This window comes from Zonotrichia leucophrys, chromosome 19 (assembly GCF_028769735.1).
Source record: "Zonotrichia leucophrys gambelii isolate GWCS_2022_RI chromosome 19, RI_Zleu_2.0, whole genome shotgun sequence".
Lineage (NCBI taxonomy): Eukaryota > Metazoa > Chordata > Aves > Passeriformes > Passerellidae > Zonotrichia > Zonotrichia leucophrys.
The window spans coordinates 1,195,577-1,212,309 of record NC_088188.1 but is presented as its reverse complement, the minus strand read 5'-3'; the positions used below and the strand labels follow the sequence as shown (position 1 = coordinate 1,212,309).

The 16,733-nt window shown below is 49.8% G+C and overlaps 1 protein-coding gene across 3 annotated transcripts in view; it reads right to left on the bottom strand.

Annotated features, from left to right (window-relative positions):
* Positions 1-7,404: 7,404 nt before the first annotated feature.
* Positions 7,405-16,733, bottom strand: part of CALN1 (calneuron 1) — a 169,075-nt gene continuing 159,746 nt past the window's right edge. For all 3 annotated transcript variants that reach the window (XM_064729088.1, XM_064729090.1, XM_064729089.1), the window contains one exon: positions 7,405-14,075. In XM_064729088.1, the coding sequence (XP_064585158.1) occupies positions 13,948-14,075 (128 nt within the window). In that variant the 3' untranslated portion in view covers positions 7,405-13,947. The remainder of the gene's footprint in view (positions 14,076-16,733) is intronic.

Below are 16,733 nucleotides of genomic sequence, written 5' to 3'. Positions count from 1 at the left end.
AAATGCTGCAATAATTGCAATTATGAACTGAACTCCAGCTCCATGCCTGACATATCCTGAACGCTTTAAGCAGTTTATCATGGCAGCACTGAAACTGCTTTCCCAAGAAATGCCAATATTTTGTAGCACCCCTGATGTATCACATCTTTCTCTAGAGTCTATTACTGAGACCAGCACAAGCAAATCCATTTCATCAAAGTTTTTTCAGTTTTATCCCAGTCTTGTCCCTCTCATTTCCTCCCTTTTGCCCTCTGAACTGATGCTTGCTTTTCCTCCTTATAGGGGATGATAATTTTGAAATACTTGCAAGGTTAATTTCTCCAAGAGGGAGTGAACGCTGTGATCACTCTACATGTGAATAGGACAGGAGTTAATTGATTTTAAAAATCCTCTCTGAAATGGAGTATAAGAAATAATAAATATTCCAAGCAGAATGTCATAGATCTTCAGGATTAAAGTACGGGTTATGCACTTTCAAATACATTTAATTTTGGCAGGTCTGTGTTGACAGGTCCTAAGCTGGAACCTGTTCCTGGTACTTGGCGATTTCTCTCACCATAAGAAGCAATCCCCATTTTCAGTATTTTTCAGGCTTTTAGGTTCTCTCCAGTTCAAAGTGAGAGAAGACACTAAAATTGGCACCAGCACAGTGGGAGCTCACAAAATGTGGCAGAAAGCAGCATCCCCTCTCCCTCATATCCCAGGGCTTTGGTCACTGGGTTCTTCACGCATCTTCCTGGATCCGTCTGTTCACAACCCTTCCAGGCTTCTGCTTGCGCTCAAAAAGGCTCCCTGAGAAATGGTGAGAAAATTGCTGTGTCCTGGGCTCTGTGATAGTGCTGCATCCTGGCATCCTACTAATGAACTACCTTGGAGGGGTGATTGCCATTCCTGACCACTGAATTCAGGAAACCAGTTGTCCCTCCCCAGAGCAGGGCTGGGTTCCAGCCCAAGGTTATCCTGAGCGAGGCAGGAGGAGCCCAGAGGTGTTCCAGACACCTCCCACGTGCAGGATGCTCCGAGCTGGCCCCATCCCTCTGCACCAGGGAGCTCCCTGCTGCTCCCCTGGCACAGACAGTAGCAGGAACATGGTGCCAGCCCAGGGGGCTCTGGATGATAATTCAGATTTAGAAATGAGGCTCCATCCCCTCATACAGGGAGGAAGATGAAGAAATCTCCTTCTGAGATCCAAGGTGCTTGGATAATTGATCACCATGGTCTGTCTGATAACTTCAATGCAAGGGCTTGTGGAGGCCTCAGGGCATTGCCAGGAACCTGAGGAAGCATTTCTGTACCAGAAGGGTGCTCAGACACTGGGACAGGCTGATCACCTCATCTTCTCAGAGACATGGTCAATGCCCCAAGCCAGTCAATGTTTAGGAAGTGTTTGGAAATTGCCCTTGAAAACCTGCTCTAACTTTTGGTCAGCCCTGAAGTGGTCAGAGCTGGACTGATCATAATCATTGCAGGTCATTTCAGCTGAAATAAACTGAACTGGTCTGGTCTGGTCTGTTCCATCCCTTGCTAAAGAAGTGCCTGGGGAAGCTGAGTGCAGTGAAGACGAGCAGCAGGAATGGAATGTGGCAAACAGGGAACTGTGTCCCCTCCATGATCAACCTAAGGCAGATGAATTCCTTGTTCATTCTCTACTCTTAACCACCTCTATGGAAGTTTAATTTCAACAATCTGCAGATGTCAAAGCTGCTGGTGCTGGCCTGGAAGCTCCACAGCTCCATGTGTGAGACATGCCAGGCCAGGGATGAGCTCCCATAAGGCCAGTGGGAAGGATGCTCTTGCTATTCCATTCACATTCTTCACTGAACATGCAGATGAGTTTAATTTCTATTTAATCAGCCTCTGCAAACAGCAATCACTTGAGAGTTTTCCTGCCTCACATGCAGTGATTACCCTTCTTCCACCAGCACTGCTCGTACCAGGCTGGGGGCTCTCAGCCCCTCCAGGTGACATCTTTCACTTCAAGGAGGTTCTGGTGCTTTGCTGTGAAATGCTCTGTGAGCTGCAACTTGCTGGATCTGGAGGTTGCTCAGTGGCACCGTGATCACCTTGGGGCTGAGGTGCCTGTGGGATCTCTGCTCTGCCCCTGGAGCAGTGCCAGGAGTGGAGACATCAGTGGGGCCTTGTCCAGATCAGCCCTCACTACAGGGGGGTGACCCCAGCTGCACAGAGAGCCCAGTGCTGGATGTTTGCAGCACCCCCAGTGCTGGGAGTTTGCAGCACCCCCGACACTGTATTTGCAGTGTTTGTGCTCTTGCCCTGCAATCTGTGTGTGAAACTGCACTGCAGAGATTAGGGACAGCTGCTGCTATCCCAGCTGTGATGGCAGGACACAGGGAATGGCTCCCAGTGCCACAGGGCAGGGCTGGATGGGATATTGGGAATTAGGAATTGTTCCCTGTGAGGGTGGGCAGGCCCTGGCACAGGGTGCCCAGAGCAGCTGTGGCTGCCCCTGGATCCCTGGCAGTGCCCAAGGCCAGGCTGGACAGGGCTGGGAGCACCTGGGACAGTGGGAGGTGTCCCTGCCATGGCAGGGGTGGGATGGGATGAACTTTAAAGTCCCTTCCAAACCAGAGGACTCCAGGATTCCATGAGGGTTTTTGGGGGTGATCTGCCTGAACCAGGAGCTGCTGTGTCAGCTTTTAAAAGAACCTTCTCAAATGGACTGCCAGGGAGGAAGAGAGGTGAGAGACTGGGAAGGAATTCTTTACTCAGAGGGTGCTGAGGCCCTGGCAGAGCAGCTGTGCCTGCCCCTGGATCCCTTGCAGGTCTGGACACTGGGGCTTGGAGCAGCCTGGGACTGTGGGAGGTGTCCCTGCCATGGCAGGGTGGCACTGGGTGGGCTTTGAGGTTCTCTCCAATTCAGACCACTCTGGGATTCTACAATTTTGGTGTCTCAAACCCAACCAGGTGGGGCCCATTCCTGCACCTGCTGGGGATGTACCCAAAGTCTGCAGTGCAGAGACACCTCCCTGGTAGGTCCAGCTCCATGAGTTCAGCACAACAGAGGCTGAGAACTGATGGGCTGGAGGCAGACACCTGAATTTTTTTGTGAAACTTTATAGAGAAAGAGCTGGAGCTTTTGCTCAACTTTAGCTCCCAGAGTCTTCTCCCTTTGTGTTTATAATTTTAGCTCAGACCTAGAGGCATTTTGCCTCCAACAAAGGGATGATATTTTTCTTGCCCTATGGGTAGAGGACACTGCTCCTTCAATTAAAAGCTGCTCCTTCTGTGGCCCTGAGCAGTCTGAGGATGCTGAAATTGGCTTTCCTAGACCACCAGCATCCTGCTACAGGTTGTGGGCCATGTGCTGACGCTTGCATTTAATTCCTGTCTGCAGTGACATCCCTGTGATCATCTCAGCTGTCTGTCATTGCGTGGGCACTTATTTCTGACAGCTTGTTCCAAAGCAGGTCAGCATGGGCAAGGGGAGATTTAGGCAGTAATTAGGGTTAAAAGAGATTTATTGCAGTGTGCCAGGCATGGCATTTGACATCTTCAGCCTGATACTGCCACTTCCAGTGGATTTATCATCTTCCCTTTTGGGGAGGTGATGGTGGAGCAGGGCCTTTCTGCCCAGGAATGGTATTAGAGTAAAATAAAACATCTGTCAGCCATCCCTTACTGTTTTGTGCCCAAATCCCTGTATCCCTGGCAGTTCCTTAATTCTATCTCCTCTTTTCTCCCCCCTTCTCCCCTCCGAATTTCCCTGTGCCTTAGCAGCTGGCTGAAAGTGGAATGAAATCATCCCAGCTCCTACACAGACAGCCTCATTTCTGAGGGAGGACCAAGGATGGAAATTTCTGCTTCACAAAACTGCAAAAAAGTAGAAGTCAGGGGACTGATGTGAAGCATTCAGCAAGCCTGGTGCTACAGCAGAGATCAACATCTGCTGTAATTACTTTCTTTAGAACTTCACAATTGTCCTGATAATTTTGGTAGGAAGAAGAACAAATGGGAAAAGATCGGGAAGATACTCTTGGTGAATTTTTTAATTAAAATGTTTTTGATTTGTTGAGGAACACTGAAAGAAGCAATTAAAACAAGATGATATTGGTCTATACTTACAAGGGAGAGCCTTGCCAGGATTAACTGGCTTGGCCCAAATAAATTACTGCCTCTGGATTTGCATTAGCAAATACTTCCTCGAGATGTTAATGAGGAAAGAGCGAGAATGGAGTGGGTGAGATCATAGCAACAAAGGCAGCCTGCAGGGCCACAGAGTCCCAGATGGGTTAGGGGTGGAAGGGACTTAAAGCTCATCCCATCCCACCACTGCCATGACAGGGACACCTTCCACTGTCCCAGGCTGCTCCCAGCCCTGTCCAGCCTGGCCTTGGGCACTGCCAGGGATCCAGGGGCAGCCCCAGCTGCTCTGGGCACCTGTGCCAGGGCCTGCCCACCCTCACAGGGAACAATTCCTGCCTAATATCCAACCTAAACCCATTTTCTGTCACTTTGATCCCATTCCCTGTGTCCTGTCCCTCCATCCCCTGTCCAAAGTCTCTCTCCAGCTCTCCCAGAGCTCCTTCAGGCCCTGCAAGGCCACACTGAGGTGACCCCAAAGCTTCTCCTGTCCAGGTGAGCATTCCCAGCTGTGCCAGCCTTTCCTCCCAGCAGAGCTGCTCCATCCCTCTGCCCATCCTGGAGCCTCCTCTGGGCTCCTCCAGCAGCTCCAGCTCCTGCCTGTGCTGGGCCAGGGCTGGGGCAGCTCTGCAGGTGGGGGCTCACCTGGGCAAGGGGCACAATCCCCATCCCTGCCCTGCTGCCCTGCTGGGATCAGCCCAGGGCTGGGGGGTCTCTGGCTCTGCCTGGGGAAAGTGTGGGCTCAAACCAAGGCACTGCTGCAGGTTTGAGCCTGGGGAGCCCAGCCATGGCCAGAGGGGCTGTGCCTGAATTTCACTCAGGGTGAGGAAAGGTTTATTTATTTTCTTCAGGATTCATATTTCAGTGATTCAATTCCAGGCCTTGGCCAGGCTCCATTTAAACAAAGCAAGGATCCAGGGTGTGAAATGCTGTGCTGTGTGATGACCTAATCCAAATCCCACAAAGTCTGGGAATGTTTCCACTGCCTCCCTGGGAGCTGGATTCGACCTGCACCATCGCTCCTCCCCAGTGCCAGTGCTGGTGCCACAGCAGGAGCAGCCCCCAAAAACCCTGATGGGGCACGGCTGAAGGATGGGGCTTTTGGGTGGGGTTTTCACAGCATTTCTCCATTAATGGAGAGCATTAAATTAACCATTCAAGTCTCCATTAATGGAGAGTAGTAAATTACCCATTCAAGTCTCCATTAATGGAGAGTATTAAATTAACAGTTCAAATCTCCATTAATGGAGAGTATTAAAATGAAAAGGGAGATAAACAGGCTTTGGTGGAGCTGGGACAATGGTTGTGCTTGTGGCATGGTTCTGGAGAGATAAAGCTGTTTGCTCTCAGGCCAGTTGTGGGGTGTTTTTTCCCTTTTAAAGCTGCTTTTCTCCTGCAGCCAGGGATGATTTCCTGGTGGTATCACACTGAGCTGTGCTCAGCTCTCCAAGGGCTGGTGGGCAGAGGATCTGTAGGAGCAGCAAATTTCAATTTCTGGGCAGCTCTGGTGGCTGAAACTCAAGGCACAAGACTAGCTTTTACGGAGGGCACTGAACACACTGACCTGCAGGAGAACAGCTCTCAGAGTGGGGTGCAGGTCCCTCCTTCCAGCTGGGAACTCCTTCAATTGCTCATTCTTCCTGTGGTGAATATACAGGAATTCCTGGAGCACATCTGATTAATTCCTGCCATAAATCCAGGCTCATTCCTGGGCCATTCACTGGAACACTCTCCACTGACATGAGAGGTCAATGAGAGTGTGCAGTGTCTTTTTTCCTACTTTAAATTTGGTAAACATTGATTTCCTGCACTGCTTGCTGTCCAGGGGCAATCCCTGCCTGGACTGCAGGGATTGCATGTGTCAGGGTCTCTAGCTTGTCAGAGTGCCCCTGAGAAATGTTAGAAAGTCTCTTTTCCCAGCCCAGCGCTTGAAGGAGGAGTCAGAGCTCTTCATTTCTCAGTCTCAAGGTTGTTTTTTTGTATTTTATCTATAAAATTCTTTCTTCTGCCCTGCTGAGGTCTGCTCAGCATGACAATCAGAGGCACTCTGCCTCCCCTGGGGTGGTGTTAGGTCTTTATACTAAAAACTATGTGTACAATGTTTACAATTACTTTCCAATACCTATCACCTATGTTAGACAGTGAGCTTCTACTCTAAACCAATCTGTAAGTGCCAAGATCACAGCAGAAGATGGAGGCCAAGAAGAAGAAAGACTGGACATGCCCAGTTCCCTCCATCTTTCCCCCTGAACCTCCATGCTAGAAAAACCCAAAATCTACTTTTTCACCCTGTGATAAATTCACTGTCATTCTACTTAATTTGTCGTGGCTTGCATATCTTCATCTAACGTTGATAACTTACTCCATGGGTCATAATCAAACCCACAGGGGCATCTTGGGCTCTGTGCCAGGGTGTCTGAGCCCCCTGGCAGGGTCTGGGCTGCTCAGGAGAGCCAGAGGGATGTCCTGGGTCCTGACATGCATGGAATTGCTCAGACTCCCCAGATCCACTGTCCCAGGATCCCAGAATGGTTTGGGCTGACAGGACCTTAAAGCCCATCTCATTCCATGGGCAGGGACACCTTCCACCAGCCCAGCCTTGTCCTGCCACTGTGGCTGGCCCCATCTGGGGGAAGCTGATTTGCCAACACAACCATTCCCTTTTCAACTTGAATTCAGGCACGAGTGCCAGGAATGGTGTGGCAGTCATTAACCTGTCACCTTCTCCAGCAGGACAGGCTGGGCTGGCTCCTGTGCAGGAGGGGCTCCAGGGAAATGAGGAGCTCTGGATGTTTTAAGGGACAAAGGGCTCTCCAGGACACCTGAGTGCAGTTAATCCTCACAGAGCAGCTCTCAGCCTTGGCAGTACCAGAGTCAGGATTAAAGCTGTGCTCAACATCCTCCTCCCAGCAGTACCAGTGCCCCCAGCCCTCCCCAGCTCAAGGATCAGCCTCTGGCTCTCTGGGAGGGATAAAAAAGGGCTTTTAAAGCAAGCGCTGACCTTTCTCTCTGAGATCTGACCAGTTCTGGCTTTGCTTTCCAGAAAAGAAGTTCAATCCCTCCCTTTGGCCTCATGTGCATCTGGAATTGCTGATCCCATTTCTCCAGCCAGGAGCTCCTTCTGTAGTAACAGGCTTTTAAATATGTAAATCTATTTTCAAAGCAAAATAACCCCCCCAAATGTTCATGTATCTCTCAGAAGGAATAAAGGGTCTCTGTCCTAATATTTTATGCAAATCTTGCTTTTACTCTTGTACTCGGGCATGAATAAATATCAGTGCTTCAAAAGAGGAAAAAAAAAGCTTCATCAAAAGAAAAAAACCTTTATTTCTATTGCATAAATAATGGTAAAATTAAAATATTTTTATACAGATTATATATTTACAGTAGAGTTTGGTTAGAGGGAACAGCTGATACATATGGCATTCAGTTTTCCTTTATACACTCCTTTATACACTCAGATAACTTGTAATAACATAGGATTTATTTCAGTTGCATGCCCATTTAATTTATATTAATATTTACAGTATTTTGTACAAAGGATTTTTGTTAGGAATTTTTTTTTTTACTATTATGCTGCTGACTTTGTGAAGTTTTTTCTTTAATTAAAAAGCCATGTCTTTCATTAACGAGCCAAAAAACCCAGTGAGTTTATAAATGAACAGTAAATGGCTGGAAAACATGAGCTGGTGACAAAAGGGAGACACAGGGATTAGTGGAGACCTTCCTAGAGATGAATCAGGAGGATTCCTAATAAGGAATTGATTCCTTAGATCCTGCTATGGATTAAATGGCAGCAGCCTGGCTCCTGGGCTTATTCCAGTTAACTCAAATGAGTTATTTCTGACTGACCCTGGGGCCCACAGGTAACCTGCTCTCCCCTCCTCACCCAGCCCAGAGAAATCTGAGGAACCACAGCTGGAAGGGCTTTGGCTGCTCTGGAGGGGATGCTCAGGAGGGTGAGCCCACCCTCGGGCTGCTGCAGTGGGAACAGAGGCAGGGATTTGGGGGCTGATGTCACCAACATCACCTGCACCCTTTGGGATGGCCCCCAGGAGCGACACAAGGTGCCCAAGTGCTGGTGGCACCAGAGCCACCCCAGAGCTTCCCAAGGTCTCCTGGCTGGCTGATGGAGACACAGCTGGGAAAGGAAAGCTAGATCTCACCTAAAGAGGGGCAAATCCAGCTGCTGGTTTGGGATGCTGGCAAAAACAGGCCAGGAACAGCTGGGAAAATAATTGGGTGGGAAATGGCAATTTCATCTAGCAATGGTTTTCAAGGCTACAAAGTATTTTGGTCAGTCTTGGCAGAAAATAAAAAAAAAAACCCTGTGGTACTTTCATCATCAAATTGTCAAGTACTGAGCTCTAGATCCAGAGGATTTCTTTTTTCTCCTTTCTCCCTCTTCTGGGGCTGCAATTATTTCATAGTGAAGATGCCAAATTACAGCACTTTTCCAGACTTTTGCCACTGGAAAGGTGCAAGTGGATCACATTTCCAGTTAAAAGGGTCTTAGATTTTCTGCCCACCTTGCTCTTGGTGAAGCTTTGTCACTTCCTAGAGCTGCCTAAAATGTCCTTCTTGAACTGGAGAAATACAGAGCCCATCCTGATAGCAGCCAACAACATAAAGATATGAAAATGTGGTGAATCTTTTCTTTTTCTGCATTAAATTCCTGGGAAAGGAACAGGTTTTAAGTGATGCCAGGGAAATGTAATTGCACTGTCAGAGCACAGGAGGGTAAAATAATAGATTGAAACCCAGCAAGTTCTGTACATCTTCATCAGTGGAATGGAAGCATGATTCAGAGCCAAGAAAAAAAGACACTTCATCAGATTCTCATTTTTAGAAGAGTTGGTTTTTCTTCTTTCAAACGCTCATCCATAAAGCAGGAACTAAATCATGGATTACAGGGGTGGGTAAAATAAGGGACTTCATTCTTAGAGATTTTAATGTCATTCCTCCCACTGCTTCTCCCCTCACTGATGCAGGGCTGACGGGGGCTGTGCTCCTGTCACCTCGGGGTGGTGACAGCCCTGGCAGCTCCCAGCACGTGCAGGGGCTGAGTTTTCCATGGGAAAAGCTGAGTCCCCCCTTGTCCTGGGGCTCTCTCCAGGAATTGAGCCCCTCCCAGTGCCAGGGGTGGCCCAGGAGATGTTTGGCTCTTCTCCAGCAGGCAGGAGGATGCAGAGTCAGTTTTTGGGACAAAATATTCCTAAACTTCAGTGGAAGAAAGGACCAGTGGGTGCTCAACTCATCCAAACAGATTTCAGCCACCCAGAGTGGCAGCTTTGGGAGTGTTTTCTAGCTTGGCTTGCTTTGCTTGCTTCCTACTTTTGAGTTCTGGATTTAAAACCCCTCTTTACTCGGCCCAGCTTATAAAGAGGGGTACCCAAGCTGCTGGAATTAAAGCAACCAACATCCAGCCCTGCCACTCAACAGGTCCAACAGGTGAAACCTCTGGATAACCGGGATGGAATCTCTCACATGAACTGGATTTCACCCAGAAATTCAGCCTGGCTCACCGGGGAGCAGGGACAGGAGCTGGGGGTGCTCCTCCCTCCCACCCTCCTGCTCGCCCTGGACCTGGGGTCTGTGATCACTGTCCCAGGTGCTGGCAGTGACTGGGGGATATGGGGGTGCCCATCAAGCAGGAAGGAGAATTATTTTGTGAACTCTCTCTAACTCCCTGTTACCTCCCACAGCATGAGGACCAGAGTCCTAACAAAGCCAAGACTTCCAATTTAAATCTTGCAATTATGTTGACATTGGTTCTGATCAGAAATTCCTCCTCAGCGGTGCACTCTTGGAGGGGCCAGGCTCCTGTGGGCGGCACCAGAGGTGACACCTCCCAGGTGTCACTGGCTCTCCAGGGCCACCAGCACCACAATCATGGAATATCCTGAGTTGGAAGGGACCCACAAGGACCTCAAGTCCAGCTCCTGGCAGTGCACAGGACAAAGCCACTGCACCTCTCCTGCTGTGGTTTCCTCATGGCTGCCCTGGAGGAATGGCTTTGGCTCTGACAGGTGAGCAGTGTTCTTTCAGCAGCTTTTGCTGGAATTCACTTCCTTCCAAATTATTTCAGCATTGGTGAGGCTGCTGTTCCTTCTGCTGGCTTCTCCAGGAGCACGGATCAGGATCACTGCTGAAGCCAGTGGCTGAAGCCAAGGTCAGTGGAGATCAGGGGTGCAGGAGCAGGAACCCAAATCCTTCCCACCAGAGCTTGATCCCCACATGGAGAACCTTCCCAAAGAGTCCTCAGCCAGCCCAGGACAGGCAGTGCTCAGGCTGAGAGGATTTCACTCCCTCCTGAATTAAACCAAAGCCTCTCTCGGGCTGAAATCATCACGTCCCTTTTGAAGCCTTCCCTGCACGTCAATCCCCTTAATTGCACACAGCTCTTTGTGGCCAAGCCAACAGAGTGGCTCACGAATTCCTAATAATTTCCTAATCCATGAAAAGCCCCTGTCCCAGTGCTGGGAGCTGTTTGCCCATCCCTGGAAGTCTGGGATCATGTGTGCTCTGCCACGGTGGCACCCATGTCACGAACAGCCAGCGTTGCCATGGCAATCTCCTGTTCCTCCAGAACTGCAGGGCTGAAAAGACACTTCAATCCTCCTGGAACTGGCAAGAGCAGAAGTTTAGAGCTTTTTCTGACAGCTCTGCTGCAGTCTGGGTATTTTTTAAAGTATGTTAATTAGCACTTAAATAAGGTTTTTTTCCTTAAAGTATGGGATGTGGGGTTTTTATTTTTATGTCTTTGATTCTTCTGCTTTCTCCCCCCTCAGCTTTTGCCATCAGGTTCCAATCAGAATTTTACTGCTCTATTTTTACCTCCTGTCTGTAAAAGCAGCAAAAAGCCCTATTTTTCCCCTCTTGTGTAGAAGGAAAAAAAAAAAAGAGATAAATGGATGTTACATAAATGGAGCCAGGGAGGGAGGTAGGAGACATTCAGTGCTGCTGGATGGGAAGGTTGTGGGGAACGAAAGGATGGAATAGCTTGGCCTGATCCATCCTGCATTGCCAGGAGCCACTGATTAAAGAAGGAATCTCTTCACAACGCCTGGGGATGGAGGAAGGCTGCTCTAGGAAGGGAAAGGAGACCTCTGGCAAGACATGACCCTGATTCATAATGGAAAAGTGAGGTTCCCTACAGAAAAATCACACCCCAAAGCCCCAAAAATCCTGTACCCAGTAAAATCAGTGGGGAGTTGTGCAATGAACTCTACTGACACCAGGCTATGGCTTTTACCAATATATTCATTATAGGTTTGGCTTTACAAATGGAGCTGGGAGGGGAAGGATTGGGCTGGAGAATGGCTCTATTTACAAAGGTTTATGGGGCATGCAGGAGGCAATTCTGGAGCCTTCCAGAAAGCTTCAAGGAATGCAGACAATCCTTGTGCATGAGGTGCTGCTGGGCCTGGAGTCTGCTGGGGGTTTGTGGCACATGGGTGAGGAAATGTGGGGAAATGCCTGGTTTGGGGTTGTGGGTTTGGGGTTGAGGGTTTGGGGTTGTGGGTTTGGGCTCAGTGGAGGCACTGCTCCACCCTGTGCTCCCCCATCCCTCCCCTCCACCTCCATCTGCCCATGCTCACTCCAGCACAATCCCAGGGACAAAATGAGTATTCCTTGGTGGCAAGGAACATTTAGACTTTTTTCTCACAGCTGCCACCTTTCCACAGACCCCTGAGACCTAAAAGTGGGGATGAGTTTCCTCAAAGTGATCTCCAAGTTCATTATCTGCAATGCCCTGCACAGAAAATGTGTCTGGGCTCCCAGTAGTGAGAATCCCACACCAGAATATTCCACAGATATTCTGGTGCTGCCCTGTAGCAAATGGAAATCTCTCTGTCTTCTGAGAGACAGAATCATTTTTTTAATGGAATATTCTGCAATTCACCTCTATTGGTCACAGCAGAACAGAAATGCAGGAATTATGTGTTTGGGAAAGGCAGAAAAAAACAACTCAGCTGCTGTGGAAGAGGTGTTGTCTTTAGGATGGAGGGGACACCAGGAAAATGGCAGGAAAAGGTGGAGGTGGGACACTGAGACACCTAAAAGTGACTTGAGTTTAAAGGGGTGGTGGGAGACACAACAAGGAACAGCAGATTTTTAAATTAGGCTGCTAAAAATACAGGTAAAATGTCACTCCGAGTGGTAGAAAAGAAAGAGCTGGAATGAGAGTTGGGGATGGATCCAGTGTAAGTCAATGGCTGCAGGGTGGGATGAGGGAGGCTCATCTGTGCAAGCCCTGGGGGAGCCATCCTGCCCCTCCTGTGGCACAGGGAACAGTCACCTCCGCTCCTGGAGCAACATCTCAGGGGTCCTGGGTGTGTCTGGAGCTCTCCCAGCACAGCCACCCCACTCCAGCACCCGAGTGCCTCCATAGAACTGCCTTGGAGCACTCCATGATCACCAGCTGGGATCTCCCAGCAGGGCAGGAGATCACCTCTGTCCTGGTGGGGCACCCAGGGGCACAGTTCATCCAAAGGGAAATGCACGGATTCGTGTCAAGTTTCAAAGGAAAAACACCTTCCCAAGTCCAGCTGGCTCCTTGCACTTCCCATGTGGTGTCCCTGCTCTGCTCTGTTCCATCTTCTCCTTGCTGCTCCCTAAAATGTATTCCAGGAAAACCACCCAAGGCTCCCCAGACGTGGAAGTCTGACACACTCCAAGCACACAGGGGTGGGCTCAGATTGGGCTCCTTCTTCTCCTGCAGAGCTCAGCTTTTCCAATGGCCCCCATCGGAGCCTGCCATGGGATGGGTTGGTGGGATGGATCCTGGGAAGGAATGGAGAAGTTGGCTGGTCAAATCAAGACTTTACCATGTGGGTGAAAATAAAACCTCCCCCACAGGAGGATGTCTGCCATGGAGGTTTCACTGCAGATCATAACCAGGCCGCATGAAACAGAATAAATCAAAATTGTGCAGGCAAGGAAAGGAGAGGAAAGCTCAGGAAGAGCTCCCCTCAGGATTTTCACCTGGGAAAAAAATTCTTGAAGACCAATAAAAAAGAAGGCTAAAACTGCTGGAGAGGAAATGTTGAATATGGAGAGAGGCCAGAGGAGAGGGAGGTTTAGCTGGCGCTGGTGGTGGCAGAGTCCCTTGGAAGACTTTGCACAAGTTCAGCAATGCCCAGGTGGGAAAACAAGGGGTGCTCCTCAAGCCCTGATTCACAGTCGGAAAAAAACGTCAAACAGACTCCTGCTACCCCACAGTCTCGTGTCAAAGGTGGAGTTGATGAAGCAAAAAATAGACATTTTGTATGGTGCTGGCAAATTCTCCCCGTTTTTCCTCAGAAAATACTGTACAAGGATGCTCTAGCTCCCCTCTAATGCCGTAAACTCCATGGCATGGTCATAAGGGAAAAGGAAAGTGAAGCTGGAACACGTGGAACAAAAGGAACAGGACTTGCTTGTGGCAATGCTACGATGATCAAATTCCTGGGAATGCGGGCCCGGCGGGAGCTGCGTGGGACAGTCACTGGGCCCTGGGTCAGGACCAGTCACGAGGCTGGGCCTCCTCCCACCCGCAGAGCGCCGGATCCAAGCGTCCTCCGCGCTGCCATTGCTGTTTCGAAGCAATAATTCGGGACTCCTGGATGTGGGATTATTGCATTAGGAAACAAAACCTTTAAAGCATTAGAACAGCCCTTTGATGTCCCTGCCAAAAGGATGTGGTTGGTTCACAGGACACGCTGCTGGCTCCGGCTCCCGCCGCAGGCGCCGGCTGTGCCCGCGTGTCGGTGCCGTGGGATCGGGGCGGGAGCTCTCCCGGGTGCGCATGCATGGCGGCCATCCCGTGCCAGGACCACTCCGAGCCGAGCCGAGCCGTGCCAGCTACTCCATGCCGCTGCGCAGGATCTGGTTGGCCGCGATCAGCATCACGCTGATGATGAAGGCCATGGCGAAGGCGCAGATGAGGCTCTTGCGCACGCACGTCTGGCGGTTCTGCTTCTGGGCGTGCACTGCGGGGACAAGAGCAGCGTCACACAGGGCAGGGCTCTCGTATATGCTCTTTCTGAGCTAGGTCTCACAACCTTTTGAACATTTATATCACAATTAAGATAGCTTAGCTACCTTAGAAGGCATAAAAATAGCAGGATGGCTTCTGTGGTAGTGTTGGAAACAGAAAGGTTTTAATAAAAGGCAAAATAACAAAAGGTTGTTTATGTTATTTTACTCCAACAATTTTGTTATATACTCCAACAACCATACCACTCTCCATTAAAATAAATAACTGCCCTAGCTGTAACAGCCCTAGGCATCGCTTTAGCCCTAGAAATCTCAAAAAGACCCCAAACATCCTCACAAAACAAACCCCTCTCTCAAACTTCTTAACATTCCTAGGGTACTTTAACCCTTTAATCCACCACCTAAGCATAACTAACTTCCTCAACGGAGGACAAAACATTGCCTCTCACCTAATTTTTCTTTACAGCGAAAACTTGAGCTAGGTGCAAGAGGTTCTTGCTTTTGGTAAAATACTCCACAAAAGCAATTTGTTTTTTTGTTCTTTTCTTTTTCTAGTAAATTGCTTAGGCAGGACTTTTTTGGCTTCTGTTCAAGTGGCTATGTTTAAGTTTGAGGTGAAGTTTTTCAGGTCTTATGAGATGTCTTTTTACTTAATTGAGGAGAGAAACTTCTGGGCTTTTTTCATTTTTTAAGGAGACAAAGGATAGTTTTGTCACTCTGTCAGGGGCACAGGGGGCACATTCCTACAGGGGTTCTCTTCCCTCCTGGAGCAGCTCAGGAACCCTCCTGTTCTCACTGTCACCTCTGCCTGCTGGGACATTCCCAAACAACACACCCAGCCCTGCAGGACTTCCAAACCAGCCCATCCCTGTCCTTCCTAACCCTTCAGGAACTCCTTTTCCTCATCATGGCTTTTGATCCCTTTAAATGCTCACAGGCACATTTGGGGTTAGCTGTGTATTTCTTTTAAGCTCTTTGTGAAGTTGGAATCACAGAATGGGTTGGGTTGGGTTGGGCTGGGCTGGACTGGGCTGGGCTGGGTTGGATTGGGTTGGGTCAAATTGGGTTGGGTTGAGTTGGGTGGGGCTGGGTTGGGTTAGATTGGGTTGGGTTGGGTCAAATTGGGTTAGGTTGGGCTGGGTCAGGTTGGGTTGGGGTTAGGCTGGGCTGGGCTGGGCTAGGCTGTGTTGGATTGGGTTGATTGGGTTGGGTTGGATTAGTTGGGTCGAATTGGGTTGGGCTGGATTGGATTGGGCTGGGTTGGGCTGGATTGATTTGGGCTGGATTGGGTTGGGTCGAATTGGGTTGGGCTGGGCTGGGTTGGGTTGGGTTGGGCTGGGCTGGGTTGGGCTGGGTTGGGTTGGGTTGGGCTGGGCTGTGTTGGGTTGGAAGCGACCTTAAAGCTCATCTTTGTCCCATGAGCAGGGACACCTCCCACTGTCCCAGGCTCCCAGCCCCATCCAGCCTGGCCTTGGGCACTGCCAGGGATCCAGGGGCAGCCACAGCTGCTCTGGGCACCCTGTGCCAGGGCCTGCCCACCCTCCTTCCCACTCTCTGACCTAGACTTCCTCTCTTTCAGTTTGAACTAAGTTGTTTCTAAAGTTCTTTAATAGCAATTATCAACCTTGTGTGAATCCCTCCGACTCACCCAGGTCAACTGGGAATGAGTGGAAAATCAAGAAGTGCTCCCTGATGACACTCAGGTCCCCACTGTGACAATTCCCAGGAGCATCCATGGCACATGAGTCACTTTTCCAATCTTTTTAAGTTTTAGGTTTTCTGTGCTTAAGCCAAATCAGATTTATTAAGAACCTTTCCAAGTGAATGCTTGCAGAATAATTGTCAAAAGAAATGAGAGCAGCAATTAAAAAGCAGATAGAGTTGGGATTTTTAGCACTCATTTTATTTAATTTTACTTTTTGCCAAGCTTGTCAGCGAGAATTCGTGCTGTGACTTAATAAAGTCAGTTCATGACTCTGTCCTGGTCTCTCCTCATCTGAATGTCAGAGCCACGGGTGCTGTTGGGGCACTGTGGAGATTTGTTTGCAAAGGCCTTGAAGGTTCCCCCAGGCAATCCCAGGGTGGTGATGGCTGCAAGAGCCCAATTATCACCCCAGAACCACCACCATGGTCACCACTAAACCATCTCCTAAGTGCCACATCCACACTTCTTGGACACTTCCAGAGATGGGGATTCCACCATTATTGGACAACCCTTTCAGTGAAGAAATTGTTCCTATTTTCTCATCTAAACCTCCCCTGGCCCAGCCTGAGGCCGTTCCCTTTGCTCCTGTCCCTGTTCCCTGGAGCACAGCCCGACCCCCCCGGCTGTCCCCTCCTGTCAGGAGCTGTGCAGAGCCACAAGGGCCCCCTGAGCCTCCTTTGCTCCAGGCTGAGCCCCTTCCCAGCTCCCTCAGCCTCTCCTGGGGATCCAGACCCTTCCCAGCTCCCTCAGCTGCTCCTGGGGATCCAGACCCTTCCTAGCTCCATTCCCTTCCCTGGACAAGCTCCAGCCCCTCAGGGTCTGCATGGTCCTGAGGGGCCCAGGGCTGTCCCCAGAGTCTGAAGTGTGACCTCGGCAGTGCCAGCAGAGGGGACAAGCCCTGCCCTGGTCCTGGTGCAGCCCAGGTGCCATTGGCCTTTTTGGCCAC